Here is a 19862-nt window from a genome sequence, read left to right as displayed (position 1 = left end):
AGTCTTCTGACTCTGTATTTTCTTTCCCAATTGACACTGGTTGGTGGTTTATGTAACAACAAATTAGCAAAGCTGTAACCAAAACACATCTATAAAGAACTCGGCCAATGTAAATTTGCTCTTTAATGGTGTAGAAAGGATTTCATTATGGCTGCAATTGAACCTTCTTGCACTTCTGTACAAAAGAGTATGTAATATACTGTATATAATGTATCATTAAATCAAATCACTTGTGTTTCAGTATGCATGGTCTATGGAAAGGCAAACAGAAAGAGTAATTTAGCTAGATGACAGAAAATTATGGGGCAAGGTTTACTTAAGAAGAAACTCAACTGAAAATGGATTTCTTATTTTTCGAAAGAGTGGGAAATGCCTTGCTCTTTCTTCTGTCCAGCAGCCAGCAGGAAGCTCGCTCACAACTTCACAGCCCCAAACAGACAGGAGCACTATTTTAAAGAACAATTCAATTGACAATTTCAGAATTGTGGAAGTGGGAGCGTATAACTACCTGAAACAGGTACTTGATCCCGAGGAAGAAAAAAACCCCAAATACGATGTGTGTGTGTGTGGGGGGGGGAGGTGCATTAACTGTACTTTTACTTTTAAGTGAAGGTCCGTTTTGGGTCAGAAAGTCCACTCAGTTTGACCTACATCAGCACTAAGTGCACAATTATCAACTCAAGATCTCAGGTATGCACCTTATAAAAAAATACAGCCTTACTGTACTTCCCGTATGTCATAAAATTATAGGAAATGGCTTAGTTACCTCTCCTCACTGAGCCTGTGATTAGAAAACACAGGGGCAGCATGTTGATGAGAACTCTGCTATGGTCTACCCTACTGTATTCTTTGTGAATTATGCCTTATGTATATGACTGAGATCCCGACAGTCTAAACTATTCATATGCAATCATTTTTATCTCTGCAGATCAGACTGTTGCACATTTGTGTTGAACACCTTAGAAATGTGCCCAGTTATGTGTGCTTTGATAAGTAGGAGCCACCTCCCTGATTTCTAACATAAGCATCACCCCAGAGTTAAATCCTGCCCAACCATGATCAAACTATCAGCTAAATAACATGGATATTGGGATGGACCTTAGTTCCAGAAGCAGGGGTTATAGAGAGGAAAGGAAATAACTATGCCAATGGCCAATGTGGTCAAATAAATGTGTTTTCACACTTTAACCTCCACAGGGAAAAAGCACTAGATCAAATCTGTTGTTTTAAACATGAGCACCAACAGCCTCACTGACTAAATAGGATTTACCATACCTGGTCTTCATTTTCCACTGCTGTGGGGGCTTCTTTGGTAAGAAGTGCTCTGGTTTCCACTGCCTGATGCAGCATTCTCATTGCTTCTTCCCTGATCTCCTTGTCATGAAGGGTTGGTTTAAAAGAAACCTGGATTAGGCACCTCTGGAAGAGAAAAGATAAGTAAAAATAGAAGCAAATAGTCTCTTTCCCTGTCCTTTCTGTACTGGTTTGTGTGTCTAATGTCTCAAAAACCATCACAGTGCATAAGGAAAAGAGTAATCTCCAAATAATTATTCTCTGTGCAGTCTACGAAAACGCACAGCAAATATGGCAGATCCAGAACACAATCAGAGAGTAACACTAGAAATCCTGGCAAAAACAGCTATTTCAAATTATATTATTATTTAAAGTCAGAGTTCTCCAGTACATTTAACCTTGATCCACATTATATCTTACTTAAGTTCATGACAAAATTAGATAGATTTCATGATTTGGCTCATTTGATTATTCAATATCAATATCCCTATTGGGCATTACATTCTCAACACATATTAGCACAGGGAAACTGCACATGGCCATGTGCCTACAGAATAAAAGGCAGATCCACCCAAAAATGTTTCCTGTGTTTTAAATGGGGACATGGGGAGTTGGTGGTTGAGTCATCAGTGCTCACCCAAATGTGAAATATCATGAATGACATTAAATAGTCAGACTTAAGAAAATATTTCATGTGATGCAGTGAAGGTATCTGTGAAATACTCTTGATGTCCCTTCACTTTCTGTACAGAAGAAAACAGTTACCAAAACCAATTTGAGAATGTAAATTTCCCCATTGGGGAACCATTGATGACCATAAAAACCTGAAGGGTTGATAGAATACTCCTCATTCTATTCATATCTAAAAAAAGGTTTTATCTTCACATACACTTTAACTTAAAAAATATTACTTTTGGTAAAGCATTATATTGAATACATTTTACCTTAACTTTAAATTTTACCTCACCTTTCCTGGCAAAACAGAGCCAACCGATGGTGATATAGTGATAGCTGAATCATCAGGTACCATAAACTGAAATGAAGTAGGTCCAACAGGCGCAATCTCTCCTTTACCAATCCTTGGTACAGGATGAGTGAATTCATTGCAGCTAATGTGGGAATTGACGACATACAAAGTGGCTATGGAGACATCATTTAAGGCTGTTCCTGGAAATTGGGCTAAGGAATGAGACAGTTCCAGAGGCGGGTGGACCCCAATGGCTTTACAGGAGACCTTAAATTGTCTGAGTGAACAGAAGTCAAGTTACTGAATAAGAAATGGTGAATGTGAATAATAATGTCCACAAACATTAAAAAGAAACAGTCCTCATTGGGTTCAAGAGTTTAAATATTCTTTATTCAATATTTTTATTGAGTTTGATGTACCAAGTACAAAGGTAACAAAGATAAGACCAGAGTGTGGTTCACATAGCAAAGCAATAACCATGTCTTTAACAAGACTATGGGGTAAATTTACTAAAACTGGTTCACTCAGAATTTGGTGCAGCTGTGCATGGTAGCCAATCAGCTTCTAACTTCAGTTTGTTCGATTAAGCTTTGGCAACAACACCTGGAAGCTGATTGCTTTCTATGCAGAGTTGCACCGGATTTTGATCTCTTCATTTTCAGTAAATAACACCCTTAGTGTGGTCATTTGGATATGATAATTTTGAGACAGAGATACAAATTGATAGAAGAATAAAACAGGCAGAAAAATAGTTATGAAACATCAATTTAGATATACATTTTGCCATTGTTATCTTCTATTTAATAGATAAAGTCATGGTGCGTTTCCATTCTATGAAGTGGTGCACTCATATTTCTTTAAAAAGAGAGCTGTAAAGGGGTTCAGAATCTTTTTACCAAACATGGAAAGTTTAGGAGAATAATTGAGAAAGAGAACTAGGCTTTTCAAGAGAGATCAAGGTACAGGAGAAAAAATTCCACCACGCCAAATAGGATGAAAGAAAGAAAGAAAGAACGAAAGAAAGAACGAAAGAACGAAAGAAAGAACGAAAGAACGAACGAACGAACGAAAGAAAGAACGAACGAAAGAACGAATGAAAGAAAGAACGAAAGAAAGAAAGAAAGAACGAAAGAAAGAAAGAAGAGGGGAAAAAAATAAATAAATGGGGGCATAAATAGAAGGAAGGAAATAAATGGGGAAGAGATCTCTGCGGCAGGTTTCATATAGTGGCGTTGTATTGAATCAATAGGTTTCATGTTAATTTAAATTTGTTTTTTATGTTATTCAATATGCTCGTCATCTTGTCATTGATCATGGTACAACTGAATGTTTAACAAGCTCTAGAGAGGGATAACATCCAAAAAATTCCCTTTTGAAAAAATATCGATCCATGTGCAAAGAAAAACTGAAACAAAACCCAGGATTTTTACCTGCATATGACTTGATGATTTAATTCAGCATAGTTTCACCCTACAGCAATCAATAAGCTAAGTGAAAATATCCTTGCAAAGTGAGCATTCAAAATAAAATAAAATAAATATGCTCTTAGCCTACAGTAAATCAAGGTCATAGTGTAGATTACCAAGTAGACCCAAATCCAGAAGTGTTTAAATATCTTAAATATTCCATATTCAATTATTATAACTGTGCAGGTTTACTTACAGGTATGGAAGAAATGCATACAGTTATCTTTGCAATCGATATACATCTCCCCATTTTAGTCCCACTAGAATTCCCGTGACTACAGAAATGCAACAGTTGATTGTGTCAAGTTCTTAACTTTCTGTGCACTCTGTCTGCTACACTAAAATCCCACGCAGTGTTAACAGCACTGTGCTTTTCTCTTCTTTGGACTACAAAGTCCATCCCCTTTATGCTATGAAGATGAAGACAAAGGGAGTGGTGCTAATATCCAGCACAACAGAACTGGGCAGGACTAATAACACTACTTGAGTTGTAAGTACAGCAGAGACTGTAGCACAAACAGAAGTTAGCCTCCCACTAGATTTCTGGCAAAACAAAAAGTAGGGAAATATGCTTGTGTTCCAGAACTGTATGCATAGGGGTTTTTTTTATCTTGCCCAGGCACTTTCTCTTCCTGATAATTTTGACACTGTAAGTCAAGACAGTGAATTTATCAAATTAATAAATAACATTTATGCCATACTATATTCATGTAAGCCTGGGTCTCTGAGATACAATGATAGACACACATTATAGGTAAAGCAGTACACAATCTTGAGTGCACAAAAAAGAAAATGTGAGATGGTTGTTAACATTTTCAAACATTTAAAAAAATGTAAAACATTCTATAATATTCTTAGACACATAGGGTTGATTTACTAAAGGGCAACAGGTTTTGTTCACTTTGTAAGGGAAGTTGTATTCTGCAAGGAAAGGATTTCCCAGAGCTTAGTTAATGTGTTGAAGATATGCTGACTTCCATCATCCAATCATGCGCAAGCAAAAAATGCTGTATTTTTATTTTCCTTACATGCGATTGGGTATGCTTTGCAAAGTAAAATTTCACCACATTCACCAAGCTTTGAGAAAAATTTCCTTGCAAAGTTAATGTCTATTTTCATTTAGTAAATCAACCCTAATGGGTCTAATTCATGAAAAATGGAGATAAGAAAATTAGCTGGAATTATTTCTTAGAGCAATCAGTGATAGCTTTCTTTTGTCCAATTTCATGAATCAATCAGCCTCATTGTAGTTTGTCTCTTTCTAATTTCTGACAATACAAGGAAGACAAAACAAAGATCAAGCTCATGGGCAAAATTAGTACTTTTATTGTCTATTCTACCATAAATGGTGAGGAAACCAGTCCTTTCTCACCTATTGATAGCCGATTTGCATGTCAGATCAAAACTGTATTCGTCAGCTTTTGGGGCTCTGAATTTGATATCCAGTGTGATTGTCTCCAAGGGAAGCAGAGTTCCAAAACCGTCATTGGGTTGAATGTCTACATACTGTAATTCAAAAGTCAAATTGCTAATTAGACATGGGAAATAAATAATCAGTCACAAACACAGAGTACATTTCCACACCTAACTTAAAGTAGATCTGTAAACCACTATAAAAAATTGTGAGCTATCCCTTTAAAAGTTAACAAAGCATATAGGTGAATAAGTGCAACATATACAAATCAGCACGAGGCAAATGTAAAAGCCATAAGTTCAGAGTGAGGAATCCAAAATAAACTTGTGCTGAAATATCCTGTTAGTGTTACACAGCCAGCTGCTCTTCCCCACACAACCAGGTACACACACTTCTTACCAGACAATCCGATCTCTATATCATATACATCATGCATTTACTTCACTCTGATTTGTGTATGTTGCACTTATTCACCTATATGATTTCTTTTACTTTTAAAGGGATAGTGCACCATTTTTTGTTTAGTTCCACACAGTATTAGGATGTTTAAGTGCTGGTGATCCACTTTTATTAAGTTTTCCTGCAGTAAGTGCAAAGTCTTTTTTTATTCTAGTAGATCTAAAACCAATCAATTAAATCTCCTATAAGCATTACAATGTTAATGTCATTTCAAAAGTTGTTTTCAGTCTTTTAAAATCCACAGCTTTCATTATATAATGCTTAGTGATCCTGCCACGAAAGCTGTTGTTCAGACACTTCCTGTTAGAGGCTGTAATTCTATAGCCCAGTGCCCCTAGTGTTCTCAAACTTAAAGGAAAAGTAGGGCTAAAGCCTGCTGTCGGCTGACGTCACTGAGCTTTTCAAGGTTCTGGAAAGATTCTGACTTTAAAACTGGGCTCCACCCAGATTTCTGACCAGCAGCTGACTCAGACTCTCAGCACACTGCTGAGATCCTGAGCCAGCCGCTCACATCCCCTCCACAGCCCTGTGCTTCAGTGAGGGCTGGAGGGGCAGAGCAGAGAGTCTTTGACTGACAATCACTGACTCTCTTCTCACTTGAAAGAGAAGGTTTTTTTTGCCAAGTTATACCTAGGTGGGTGCAGCATCAGTCCGATGCTGCATCTGTCCCCAGCTGGCTCTAAGGGTGATAACTTAGGGATCACATGACTGCTGATCACTGAGTTCTCACAGCCGTTCTGAGCAGAGAGTGGGATTGTCAGTCACCACTCTCTGCTATGCCCCCCTGAGCTCACTGGAGCGCTGGGCTGTGGAGGGAGCAGCTGGCTCAGGCTGTCAGCACATTGCTGAGATGCTGAACCAGGTGCCGCCTCCAGGTTCTGGGGTGGATCCTGACTTTAAAGAGCTTTGGCTGTACTTCTCCTTTAAGACCAAGAATAAGTTATCAGCAGTCTTTGATCGCTCAGTTCTTGGTCTTAGATGTGGCAGGGGACAGATGCAGCATCAAACAGATGCTGCATCCACCTTGGTAAGTATGTAATTTTATATTTTTAAATTGCCAAACTTCTCTTTTAAAAGGTTTGTTCAACTTTACCAAAAAACTGCCTGTGCAGTGGGGGGGTGCATCTGTAGACAAAAACAAACAGTGCTAATTTGACTAAGTTAAATAATGTCTTGCTATAGGTGTAGGCCCTTTAGAATATGCAGTAGGCAGTAGTTGCACTCAACAGGACAGCAGGATGAATTTTCCAACATAGTTTAATCAATGTCCACATTTCAGCGAGGCACAGTCTGCCTTTCTTCAGATATCAAGGTCATTTATGTACCTCCGGAAGTCTGACTGGAATACCTATAGACCTAACAAGGGTCTGTTAAGGTCTAAGAGGGTAAAACTGATTTGACGTGTTAAAAAAGTGACAATCCACCACCCACTCCGACGGAAACATCCTGGACCTTGTCTTCTCCAACCACTGTGCTTTCCACAACCTCGCTAACACCCCCTTCCCTCTCTCTGACCACAACCTTATTACCTTCTCTATCTCCTCGTCCTCTAACGCCTACCCCTCCAAATGTCATACTACTACCAGCCGTAACCTACTCAACCTGAACCCTGCCCCCTTCCACTCTGCAGGTGATCAACTCCATGACAGCATCCTCCCCCTGTCCTGCCCCGACATGGCTATGACTGCCTATAACAACGCTCTGTCAGCAGCCCTTGACTCACTAGCGCCTTTAACCACACGAAACATCAGACCCCGACCGCTCCATCCCTGGCAGACTGATCACACCAAAACTCTCAAACGACACAATCGTGCCCTGGAGCGACTATGGCGCAAAACCAGATCCCAACAAGCCCTCACCCGCTATAAATCTGTCTTCCACACCTACACCTCCTCCCTCCACGCCGCCAAACAAGCCTACTTCCTGACCCTCATCAAGACTCTCTTCTCCAATCCTCGCCAACTCTTCTCCACCTTTAACTCTCTACTCTCTCCGCCCCCACCTCCACCCAGCACCTCACTCACCGCCCTTGAGATTGCCAATCACTTAAAAAACAAGATTGACACAATTCGCAAGGACATCGCCACAGCTCACACTCCCTCCAAACCCGTCCCCTCTCACACAACTACCCCCTCATCACCCCTCTCCCTCGACACAACCCGCAGGGACTTTGTCGCTGCTCAAACTCCCTCCAACACGGTCCCCTCTCACACAGCTACCCCCTCATCACCCCTCTCCCATGGCCCCACCACTGCTCTGACCTCCACCTCCACCCCACCCAACATTCCTCACACTGAAGCCCCCTCAACACTCCACACCTTCGACCCTACTACCATCGAGGAAGTCTCCAAGGTCTTCTCTGATGCCCGCCTCACCACCTGCCCCCTCGACCCTATCCCCCCACAACTCCTACGACCTCCCTCCCCCTCCATCCTACGCTCCCTCACCCACATCTTTAATCTCTCCTTCTCTTCTGGCGCATTCCCCTCCCCTCTGAAGCATGCACACATCACCCCCATACTTAAAAAGCCCTCCTTGGACCCCAATGACCCGAACAACCTCAGACCCATCTCCCTGCTCCCATTCACATCCAAACTCCTCGAGCACTTAGTCTACACTCGCCTAAGCTCTCACCTCAACGACAACAACCTCCTCGATCCCCTACAGTCCGGCTTCCGTCCCCTACACTCCACCGAAACCGCCTTACTCAAACTCTCCAACAACCTTCTAACCACCAAAGCTAATGGCCACTATTCAGTGCTCATACTCCTTGACCTCTCCACGGCCTTCGACACAGTCGACCACCCCCTCCGCCTCAAAAAACTACACTCCCTCGGCCTCAGAGATTCCGCTCTCTCCTGGCTCTCATCCTACCTATCACAACGCTCTTTCAGCGATACCTATAACGCTACCACCTCCCCCTCACTCCCCCTCTCTGTTGGGGTCCCTCAAGGCTCCATCCTCGAGCCTCTTCTCTTCTTCATCTACACTTCCTCCCTTGGTCAAACTCATACACTCTCACGGGTTCAACTACCACCTCTATGCCGACGATACACAAATCTATCTCTCAACCCCCCACCTCACCCCCTCAGTTTCCGCCCGAATCACAAACCTACTGTACAACAAACCCTCCCTTAGAAAGGCAATACAGTCCTCACTAGATTACATTGCATGTATTTATTAAGTTGTTGCAGGAAAGCAGCAGCATTGAAATGCAACAAAGGATGAAAATGAAAGTGATTGATGTTTGTTAATTGCTGTATTTTTAGCCTGGATCTCCTCCATGTGCTAATGAAATGTATATGATGCTTGTAGCTGATAGTTTGCCTTTGTCTAGATCACCCTTTCTCAACCTTTTTACCCTAGGAGAACCCTTGAAAATAATTTTCACATCTCAGGGAACCCTTGCTAAAACACATTTATTGAAGATCAGTGTGAAGTAGTTTCCCCTTACAGTGGTGGTCAGAGTGTACCCCTTTCAGATACTTTAAAAGACCATTGGTGTAATGCCACTGGCTCTGCCAAGTGGCATTGGCCTCCAGTCTATGTAGGCACCATCAGATTGGAGGTTAATCAGCCACATCTCAAGGAACCCCTAGCAAACTCTTGAGGAACTCTAGCTGAGAATGTCTGGTCTATTTAGAGAAACTGTGGGGAGGTCTTGTGCTTAAACTCTGATGTACTGTTATGTCTCTCTATGATGTTTTCTTTCATAAATATATGAAAAAGTTAGCTGTTTGGAGTGCTGCCTATTATTTAATTATAGAGTAATATTCCTGAGTCTTTTTTTGAGGAAACCCAATCTATGGTTTCAGCACTCTCATTTATGTACAGTTGTTAACCCTTTATGCACTGTTGTTGTGATTTGGGTGTGCATTAGCTTACCTTTTGTTTTACTAATTTTCTAACCAGGCATTTGTACCAGAAGAAGCAACTGTTTGGGCTGGTTATTTCCCTGCCAGTCACTATTTTTCTTCCAAATAGACCAGTGCAGAGGTGCTCCATAGACCAAACATATGAGTTGCTGAGTAGGAGGAGTGATTACGCACAGATCCTTGTTTGTGTATGACTGTGTAGTATAAATCAGCAAGTATTTTTTTTTTACAAAATGGCACTGGCTTACAATTGTGCTCAAAAGCTTGCATACCCTGGCAAAAATTGTGAAATTTTGGCATTGATATTGAAAATATGACTGATCATGCCAAACAACTGACTTTTATTTAAGAATAGTGATCATATGACGCCATTTATTATCACATAGGTGTTTGGCTCCTTTTTAAATCATAAAGATAACAGAAATCACCCAAATGGCCATGATAAAAAGTTTACATATCCTAGAATGTTTGGTCTTGGTACAGAGACACAAAGTGACACACACAGGTTAAAATGGCAATTAAAGGTTAATGGTAGACAAGGTTCAAGGCTAACGGTTCATGGAAGACAACCAAAAACCTTGCATGACCTGGAGGCATTTTGCCAAGACAAATGGGCAGCTATACCACCTGCAAGATTTGGGGCCTCACAGACAACTATTACAAAAGACTGCATGCTGTTACTGATGCTAAAGGGGTCAATACACAGTATTAAGAATTAAGGGTATGCAGACTATTGAACAGGAGTGTGGTGTTCATATTAGTGAGCCAGTCCTGTGTGGATGGAGGTAGAGAACTTTTCCAGTACATCAAAAGCACCTTACGAGCCTGAAAGAGGGTGCAGGAGACACCCTCTCTGACAGGGATCCAAGATACCAAGTATACAAGACAAAGGGTCTAAAGATTTTAAAGAATTTAACTGATAAACCTGATTAATTATACGAAGGACAGATTCCCAATATCTATGTAGCTTGGGACAATGCCATAGCATATGAATCAGGTCCCCGTGGTGCTTTCGGCACCTAGGATAAAGGTGGTCGGTCCCAACTCCAGTTTTAATTAAAGTATACATACTGTACCTTCTCTCCCAAAGGTCTTCTGGCCAGTCTGATTACATCACAGATCCTTCCTTCCCACTTTGGTGATGGTGGGTGGTCCTTACTTCTGCACATAATGTGTGAGTTACCATCCAGTGCAGCAGTATTGTAATCCTAGGTGCGCATAATGACGCACCCCCACATGACTCCCAATGACCACATGGGTTAACAGGAAGTGGGTTGAATGATGCTGGCAGCCATTCAACCAAGAAAAGGAGGAACATCTGATGGAGAAGCAGACATTCTGTTAGGGGCAATGCCGGAATGAAAGCGATTATTGCAGCAAAAGCTGCAGGGTTTTTTGTTTTGTTTTATTTTTTTTAATACTGCTGGGTTAATTCAGGGCTTATTAGGATGTGGATCTATGGCTTGTGGACACTAATGGGTAAAGTAAGCCATATGTGCTTATTGTGTAGGCAGGTGATTCATAATATTCATCCTAAAGCTATGTAAACGTAAGTAATTAAACCTTCAACCAAACTTTCCCTCCTACCTATCAACTGGATTTCCAATTTTAAAGTGGGAGGTTTTGTAATTACTAAACTATTATTTGGATGAGTACTCCCAACACAAGTTAATGTTTTCAGCACAAGAGTTTTCAGTACCCCACAATTCTACAGATTTATTAAAATATTGACTTCATTATAATATGAAATAAATACAAAAATACCACGCTATGAGGTTCTTGTGAAAAAATTTGAAAGAGAGCTCCACGCTTTAGTAACAGCTACTGTTAAACTGAGTTACCAGCAGGCCAAGGACGCATTTACAGTGAAACTGGGATTTTGGTCAAATGTGTTTTAAATATTTCTAAATTGAACATTCACATATAATAACAGAAGAAATTGACAAATAACATTTTTGTTGCTTCTGTTACAGTTTATTTTGCCGAGGGTACTGGACATAATAAGAAAGTCCAGCAGTGCCCACTCAATCATTTATTTGTGTTTGTGTGTGTTGTGAATAGAGCAATACTGAGGGGAACCAGATTACAGCAGGCTATTTACAGCATAGCATAACTGTAGAAATCTGGACCACATGGCACATTCTAATGTAAATAATTACTTCAGAAAGGAAAATTGAGTATGGACTACTCCCTACCACAGCTCACGGTTGGTCAGTGAGAAAGCCCATGCAGTTATGAACTAAAGGTGACACATGAGAGACATTGGGGAAGAGTTACTAAAACAGATGTACACAGAATCTAGTGCAGCTGTGCAGAGTAACCAATCAGCTTCTAGATTGTATTGTCAAAGGTTAATTGAACAAGCTGAAGTTAGAAACTGACTGATTACTATGCACACCTGTACCAGGCTCTGAGTACACAAATTGTAGTAAATCTCCCCCATTGCTTGTTTCATGGTTACTTGGGGGTTGATTTAGTGAAGACAAATAGACTGTTCACTTTGCAAGGGAATTTGCAATATGTAAGAGAATTTTCCCCAGAGCTTAGTACATAAAGTGAAGCTCTGCCCACTTCACTCATTCAACATGCCCAACAAAAATGCTGTTTTTTTTACTTTCCATGCAAGTGATTGGGTTTTCTTTGCAAAGTGAAATTTCACCACATTCACTCATCTCTGGGGAAAAGTGAGCAGCCTATTTGCCTTTAGTAAATCAATTCTATTGCAATCTCCTTACTTAGAAATAAGCAAAGTAGCAGTAACTTAGCAATCGATAGGACAGTCTTCAGTAAATTATTATTTAATTCAACAGGGTGGACTCAATCACGCAGCCAACCAATCTGTATCAAGAGATGTAGATTACATTTTGGCTACTGTTCACAGGCACCAAGAAGCAATTCCTTCCTTGGGTATATGCCTGGTGAGGGCTGATGCAATTGTACACACAGACAAGTTCAAAGAAGAATGTTACAATCATGTACTTTAAATATATAGTAGATGTTTTGGACTTCATTTTTCAGATATTTAACAGGGGATCTGCATCAACATTTGTATGTTCTGTCCTAGATACTTTTATTATAAAATGCTTACCTCTGGGATTCCCACAAAACCAAACTCCTGGGGCAGGATTGACTTGTTTGTTAATCGAATGGATGTTTGAACTGATTCAAAGATGGTACAGTGCCCAAAATCTACCTCAGTGGGGTTGATTTCCAGGTCTGATGTTGTCACAATAGCGTGAACAGTAAAGATAACAGGCCGGGTCTGAAAAGACAAAAAATTTTAAGAAATATACAAATACATCTTAGTGATCATTGATTCCTTTTTTTCTCTGACGTGAGCCTGGCAGTTTCTATGAAAAAAAACTTGCTAAATGAACAGTACTGCTAAAGTACAGGCACTCAGTGGCCCATATGATAGATTTCAAATCAATAATTCTCTTGTCTGCTATTGAAGGTTCTAAAACTGGCACTGTGCTGTTGATTGGTGGGTCTAGGGTACAGCCATAGGTCTTTAGTGCAGCCATTTTTAGTTAGGATTCCTGCAGAGGTAGACAGGGGCTCCTTGAGCTATTGCTGATAGACCTCTCACCAGATGGTGTCTGGATAATTTCCAGACAAACACCACTTGGTAGCATGACTCCAATCTTGTTTTTAACTGTCTAAGGGAAGCATTCTGATCACCACTGTAAGGAGAACATTCTTCACACTGACCATCAAAGTAAGGAACATTCTTTCTTCTGACCCCAATTATTTAATTTTAGCCAGGGTTCGACGTGAAAGATAAGTCAAGGGTTCCTCTGGGGTAAAAAAAAGGCTTGTTTAGCACTTTACTTTAGTTCACTAAAGGGAGATGACTTAAAAACACACATATAACCCACCTCTGAGGGCGGGTCACAATATGCTCAGTCAAAGTGTTAGGCAACAGTTGCCATGACTCCCTTTATCAGTCTCATGCCCTTTATATGCCTTTACAGCAGCACTCAAACAAACAGATGGTGGGCCTATGTTCTAAGCTCCTTACTAAACTGCTGCACTGCACATAAGCTGACAAGGAATATGCTTACTGAAGAACAGAGAGGAGAAGGTTGACCTTGGTATCACTATCCAAGCGTAGAGTGGGAGGTGACACAGCAAACTCACATTTTTTATAAAATAAAAGCAATATGTCTAAACATACTTTAACTAGAATTTACCTTCTATCTCCCCTTTCCTTTGTTTCTTCGTTCAAATACAAACTTTTTTTCTGTTGTTCTCAGACTTTCAGTTCTAGGGTGGCTACTTTCGCTCCCCATGCCCCCATGTGAATGTAAATACAGCCACCCATTCCTGCTCACCCCTGAGATAGACTATAGATCTATCTGCAGACACATTCAGCTCTATGGGAATTCTTGTACACACGGAGCATGTGACCAGAAATTACAACACTGGTGGCTCTTCACTAGTATTTGTACATCAGTCGAAGATAGGGAGCATGCACAGGAGAAAAAAGAAGCCTGAGGCTAGGTTCACACCACTTCGACTGGACTTTGATCAGACTTTCAGTGCAATTAAGTAATGCAACTTGGATGCAACTTTGACGCTACTTTTAAGTGGTCTGCATGGGGCCACAATCTTGCTGGAATCACACCAGAGTAGTACAGAAACCTTTTTCAAAATTGTGCCATACTAAGTTGCATTGATGTGAACAGGTACGATTGAAAATAATGTGATATCTATAGTCAAGTGATTCTGTGTAGCTCAAGTTGCATCTGAAATTGCACCAGCATGAATGGAGCCTAAAAATAATGATAATAGACTTTTCATCTTCTCCCTGGGCTTGTGTCTGTTTCCTCCGTGGTACTCTGGTTTCCTCCCATACTCCAAAGACATGCTGGTAGGATTATTGGCTGCTGTCTACAGTGGCCCTAGTATGTGTATGTATGAATGTGAGTTAGGAACCTTAGATTGTAAGCTCCTTGAGGGCATAAACTGTCTGCGCTCTATATGTAACTGTAATAAATAAATAATAATTTAAAAAAAGAGAGCCATGGTATACTGTACTTGATAGTTTACAACAACTGATGTAAAAAACTGAGTTTAATGCACTTTAAAGTGTAGGTAATCTCCAACAATGCACTCTCTTGTTTGCTGTCTTTTGGGTAGTTTATAATACTTTTTAAAGCAGGGCAAAGCAACAGGTTTGTTTTAAAACCCCATCCTCAGTTTCCACAGGTTTTTACCAGTAACAAGAGATTTTGTCTACATCGACAGAAAAAAGACTATGCATGCCTAAGACAGCTTTTCTGGAAAGTACTTATTGCAAAGTGATAACAGAATTTTTACTCATTTTATGCATTTAATTATTCTATCAATTCTAGAACTCCTGAGTACTTAGCTCACAGCAAGCGTGTCATCTGTTAATAGACCTGCCTATTTTCTCTCACAAAATTCCCAACTTTTGGTATTAGAATACGATGTTTAAAACATATCAGACTAGTTTAGGCTACTTCTGAAGCAGCGATAAAGATAATGAGCTCTATGAGTAACTTAAAAAGCCTATCAAGGTGATAATCCCATTTTTAATCAACTCTCTGATAAATGAAGTGTGAAACACCAGCAGTATTAAAAAGTTTTAACCCTATTCACTATAAGTATACGACTTGCCAAACTACTGTATATAACTGACTTATGAAAACTGTAACAAGAACACAGGTGCAAAAGCTGAGTTGTCCTCAAGAGTGTTTTTTTCTTTATTATTTCCAGTGACAATGATCAGTTATTGGGACATTGCCTACTCTTTTGCTTTCTTTACTCCAGTTTTAATAAACGTATGCTACAGTATTATTTTCATCTAGCAACTTAAAAGGTATAAATCCCAAACCATGAATGGTGTTAATGTGAGCACCATTCCCTACGCCATTCCATGTCAGTTCAGAACCAGTGGTGCAGTCCCCTTAGGAGGCAATCCCATGACACCCTCCAGTGACAGGCAGGAAAGAGATGAATGGTGCAAGACTGAAGAGGAGGTGAGTATTGCAATCAAAGCATCAATACAAAACAGCCGGGGGGCCATATTTTTAAAGAAAGGTTTGGTCCTGAGTTGGACTTTAAAGGTGGTCTGATTTTTATAGCATAATTACATTGGTCATCTTTGGAATGATATAAGTATGCATATCTCAAATCTGAGCAGTTGCTGTGGAATGATGCAGTTGCAGCTACTACAGTGATTGCCGCAGTCATATGGGTCCTGTGCCAAGCAGCTTCCCTTCTGCATAGTAAACACAGGGGATCACTTGCTCCACGCTGCCACCATTCACACAATTTATTGTATTTTTTAAAGAATAGAAAACGTTCTCTGACTGGGCAAGGTGGAGAGGTGGGGCGGAGACTTTACAATCAGAGAACGTTTTCTATTCATTAGAAAAAAAAAAAATACAAGGCGTTGTGTGAATGGTGGCAGTGCTGAGCGAGTGATTCCCTGTGGTTACTATGCAGAAGGGAAGGGACAGGACCTGGAAGATGCAGCTTCCACAGCGATCTCAGGAATGAGATATGCATATTTACTTTATATGTCCCTATGCAATAAAAATCATACCTAGACTTCTGCTTCAGCTATGTACTGTATTTAGCAAACAGCTAAATAAGCAGCTGAAATACATACATTTGCTGTCTTATTTGCAATAGACTACAATGCCTTGGAAAAGTATTCATACCCCTTGAAATTTTCCACAATATGTCATGTTACAATCAAAACGTAAAAGTATTTTATTGGGATTATATGTGGCAGACCAACACAAAGTGAAGTGTAAGAAAAATGATAAATGTTTTTCACATTTTTTTTACAAATAAATATCTGAAAAGTATGACATGCATTTGTATTCAGCCCCCTTTACTCTGATACCCCTAACTAAAATCACTAAAATCTAGTGGAACCAATTGCCTTCAGAGGTCACCTAATTAGTAAATAGAGTCCACCTGTGTGTAATTTAATCTCAGTATAAATACAGCTGTTCTGTGAAGGTTTGTTAGAGAACATTAGGGAACAAACAGCATCATGAAGGCCAAGAAATACACCATACAGGTCAGGGATAAAGTTGTGGAGAAGTTTAAAGCAGGGTTAGGTTATAAAAAAATATCCCAAGCTTTGAACATCTCATGGAGCAGTGTTCAATCCATCATTCAAAAATGGAAAGAGTATGTACTTTTGGGGTTTGACAGATGGTGAGGAGGCATTATGTCACCTCTTCACTGCCTGTTTTAACTTCTAAAAGTCTGCTCCACTGCCCTGCAGCACGACTCATTTGAAAGGGTTGCATTTGGCGGGTGGTACTACCCACTGAATATAACACTGGACATATTTTTTTTCTGCATCACAATTCAAAGCATCATAGCCACAGCATGTGTAAACCCCAGTACAACTGCCTTTGCAGCTTTGAGGGAGAGGTTGGGGTAAGTAAAAACACAGCTCAACCACATGATTTTACCACCTCCCAGCCAGAAGGGTAAACTAAGCCTTATTCTGCAGTCTCAGACACTATAGAAATCCCATTTAATTATTACATTTGTGTAAACATCTGTGAACAATTAGCAGTTGTGGCTTCTTTTATTTCAATCGATCAAACTTAGGGTTTGTTCACACATACAGTTAGGGAGTGGTAAAACAAGGCACAGTTTACCGCCCTACAATTACCTGCCTGAACCTGGGCATGCATCTACTTAGGGCTGTACACGGTGGGAGAAAATTAAACAGAATGCCGCGTTTGGTGGGCGTTACTGCCACCAAACACGACCAATGCATGTCAGTGGGGCAACCAACCTCATAATCACATGTAATGCACATGACTGCAGCATAGTAGTTTGGGGAATTTATATGGTTAAATCGGATAGTAAGGAGGTGACATAAGGTCTCCTCACCGCCAACCAAATGCCCTCGGAAAAGTAATCCAATGCAAATTTCTCTTCAGAGGGCACTGCACATGTGAATGAGCCCTTAGGGCAGTGGTTCTCAACCTTTCTAGCGCCGCGACCCCTTAATACAGTTCCTCATGTTGTGGTGACCCCCAACCATAAAATTATTTTCGTTGCTACTTCATAACTGTAATTTTGCAGTAGGAGGAATAGTGCCACGTCATTGGTGTCATTGGGAGGAATAGTGCCCCATCATTGGTATCAGTGGGAGGAATAGTGCCCCGTCATTGGTGTCAGTGGGAGGAATAGTGCCCCTTTCATTGGTGTCAGTGGGAGGAATAGTGCCCCTTTCATTGGTGTCAGTGGGAGGAATAGTGCCCCGTCATTGGTGTCAGTGGGAGGAATAGTGCCCTGTCATTGGTGTCAGTGGGAGGAATAGTGCCCCGTCATTGGTGTCAGTGGGAGGAATAGTGCCCCGTCATTGGAATCAGTGGGAGGAATAGTGCCCCATCATTGGTGTCAGTGTGAGAAATAGTGTCCCATCATTGGTGTCAGTGGGAGGAATAGTGCCCCATCATTGGTATCAGTGGGAGGAATAGTGCCTCATCATTGGTATCAGTGGGAGGAATAGTGCCCCATCATTGGTGTCAGTGGGGGGGAATAGTGCCCCATCATTGGTATCAGTGGGAGGAATAGTGTCCCATCATTGGTATCAGTGGGAGGAATAGTGCCCGATCATTGGTGTCAGTGGGAGGAATAGTGCCCCATCATTGGTATCAGTGGGGGGGAATAGTGTCCCATCATTGGTGTCAGTGGGAGGAATAGTGCCCCGTCATTGGTGTCAGTGTGAGGAATAGTGCCTCGTCATCGGTGTCAGTGTGAGGAATAGTGCCCCGTCATCGGTATCAGTGGGAGGAATAGTGCTCCATCATCGGTGTCAGTGGGAGGAATAGTGCCCCATCATCGGTGTCAGTGGGAGGAATAGTGCCCCATCATCGGTGTCAGTGGGAGGAATAGTGCCTCATCATCGGTATCAGTGGGAGGAATAGTGCCCCATCATAGGTGTCAGTGGGAGGAGGAATAGTGCCCCATCATTGGTGTCAGTGGGGGGAATAGTGCCCCATCATAGGTGTCAGTGGGAGGAATAGTGCCTCATCATTGGTATCAGTGGGAGGAATAGTGCCCCATCATTGGTATCAGTGGGAGGAATAGTGCCCCATCATTGGTATCAGTGGGAGGAATAGTGCCCCGTCATTGGTATCAGTGGGAGGAGGAATAGTGCCCCGTCATTGGTATCAGTGGGAGGAATAGTGCCCCGTCATCGGTGTCAGTGGGAGGAATAGTGCCTCATCATCGGTATCAGTGGGAGGAATAGTGCCTCATCATCGGTATCAGTGGGAGGAATAGTGCCCCATCATTGGTATCAGTGGGAGGAATAGTGCCCCATCATTGCTGTCAGTGGGAGGAATAGTGCCCCATCATTGGTGTCAGTGGGAGGAGGAATAGTGCCCCATCATTGGTGTCAGTGGGAGGAATAGTGCCCCATCATTGGTGTCAGTGGGAGGAGGAATAGTGCCCCGTCATTGGTGTCAGTGGGAGGAATAGTGCCCCGTCATTGGTATCAGTGGGAGGAGGAATAGTGCCCCGTCGTTGGTATCAGTGGGAGGAATAGTGCCCCGTCATTGGTATCAGTGGGAGGAATAGTGCCCCATCATCGGTGTCAGTGGGAGGAATAGTGCCTCATCATCGGTATCAGTGGGAGGAATAGTGCCCCATCATTGGTATCAGTGGGAGGAATAGTGCCCCATCATTGCTGTCAGTGGGAGGAATAGTGCCCCATCATTGGTGTCAGTGGGAGGAGGAATAGTGCCCCATCATTGGTGTCAGTGGGGGGAGGAATAGTGCCCCATCATAGGTGTCAGTGGGGGGAATAGTGCCCCATCATTGGTGTCAGTGGGGGGAATAGTGCCCCATCATAGGTGTCAGTGGGGGGAATAGTGCCCCATCATAGGTGTCAGTGGGGGGAGGAATAGTGCCCCATCCTTGGTGTCAGTGGGGGGAGGAATAGTGCCCCATCCTTGGTGTCAGTGGGGGGAGGAATAGTGCCCCATCCTTGGTGTCAGTGGGGGGAGGAATAGTGCCCCATCCTTGGTGTCAGTGGGGGGAGGAATAGTGCCCCATCCTTGGTGTCAGTGGGGGGAGGAATTGTGCCCCATCGTTGGTGTCAGTGGGGGGAGGAATCGTGCCCCATCCTTGGTGTCAGTGGGGGAGGAATAGTGCCCCATCCTTGGTGTCAGTGGGGGAGGAATAGTGCCCCATCGTTGGTGTCATTTGGGGGAGGAATAGTGCCCCATCGTTGGTGTCATTTGCGGGAGGAATAGTGCCCCATCGTTGGTGTCAGTGGGAGGAATAGTGTCCCATCGTTGGTGTCAGTGGGAGGAATAGTGCCCCATCATTGGTATTAGTGACACCAATGATGGGGCACTATTCCCACTGACACC

At 41.9% G+C, this 19862-nt stretch overlaps 1 protein-coding gene across 6 annotated transcripts in view; it reads right to left on the bottom strand.

The window, feature by feature from the left end:
- The window catches only part of CFAP74 (cilia and flagella associated protein 74), a 204189-nt gene that overhangs the window by 50068 nt on the left and 134259 nt on the right, over positions 1 to 19862 (bottom strand). For all 6 annotated transcript variants that reach the window (XM_089651853.1, XM_089651855.1, XM_089651852.1 and 3 more), the window contains exons 24-27: positions 12563 to 12736; positions 5099 to 5232; positions 2261 to 2537; positions 1276 to 1419 (exon numbers count right to left, since the gene is read on the bottom strand). In XM_089651853.1, coding sequence (XP_089507979.1) covers positions 1276 to 1419; positions 2261 to 2537; positions 5099 to 5232; positions 12563 to 12736 — 729 coding nt within the window. The remainder of the gene's footprint in view (positions 1 to 1275; positions 1420 to 2260; positions 2538 to 5098; positions 5233 to 12562; positions 12737 to 19862) is intronic.

The sequence above is a fragment of the Staurois parvus genome, unplaced genomic scaffold (assembly GCF_062004578.1).
Source record: "Staurois parvus isolate SC_StPar_1 unplaced genomic scaffold, SC_StPar_1.0 ptg000663l, whole genome shotgun sequence".
NCBI classification, from domain to species: domain Eukaryota; kingdom Metazoa; phylum Chordata; class Amphibia; order Anura; family Ranidae; genus Staurois; species Staurois parvus.
The sequence above is the reverse complement of the archived record's forward strand: the minus strand, read 5'-3'. Positions and strand labels throughout refer to the sequence as shown.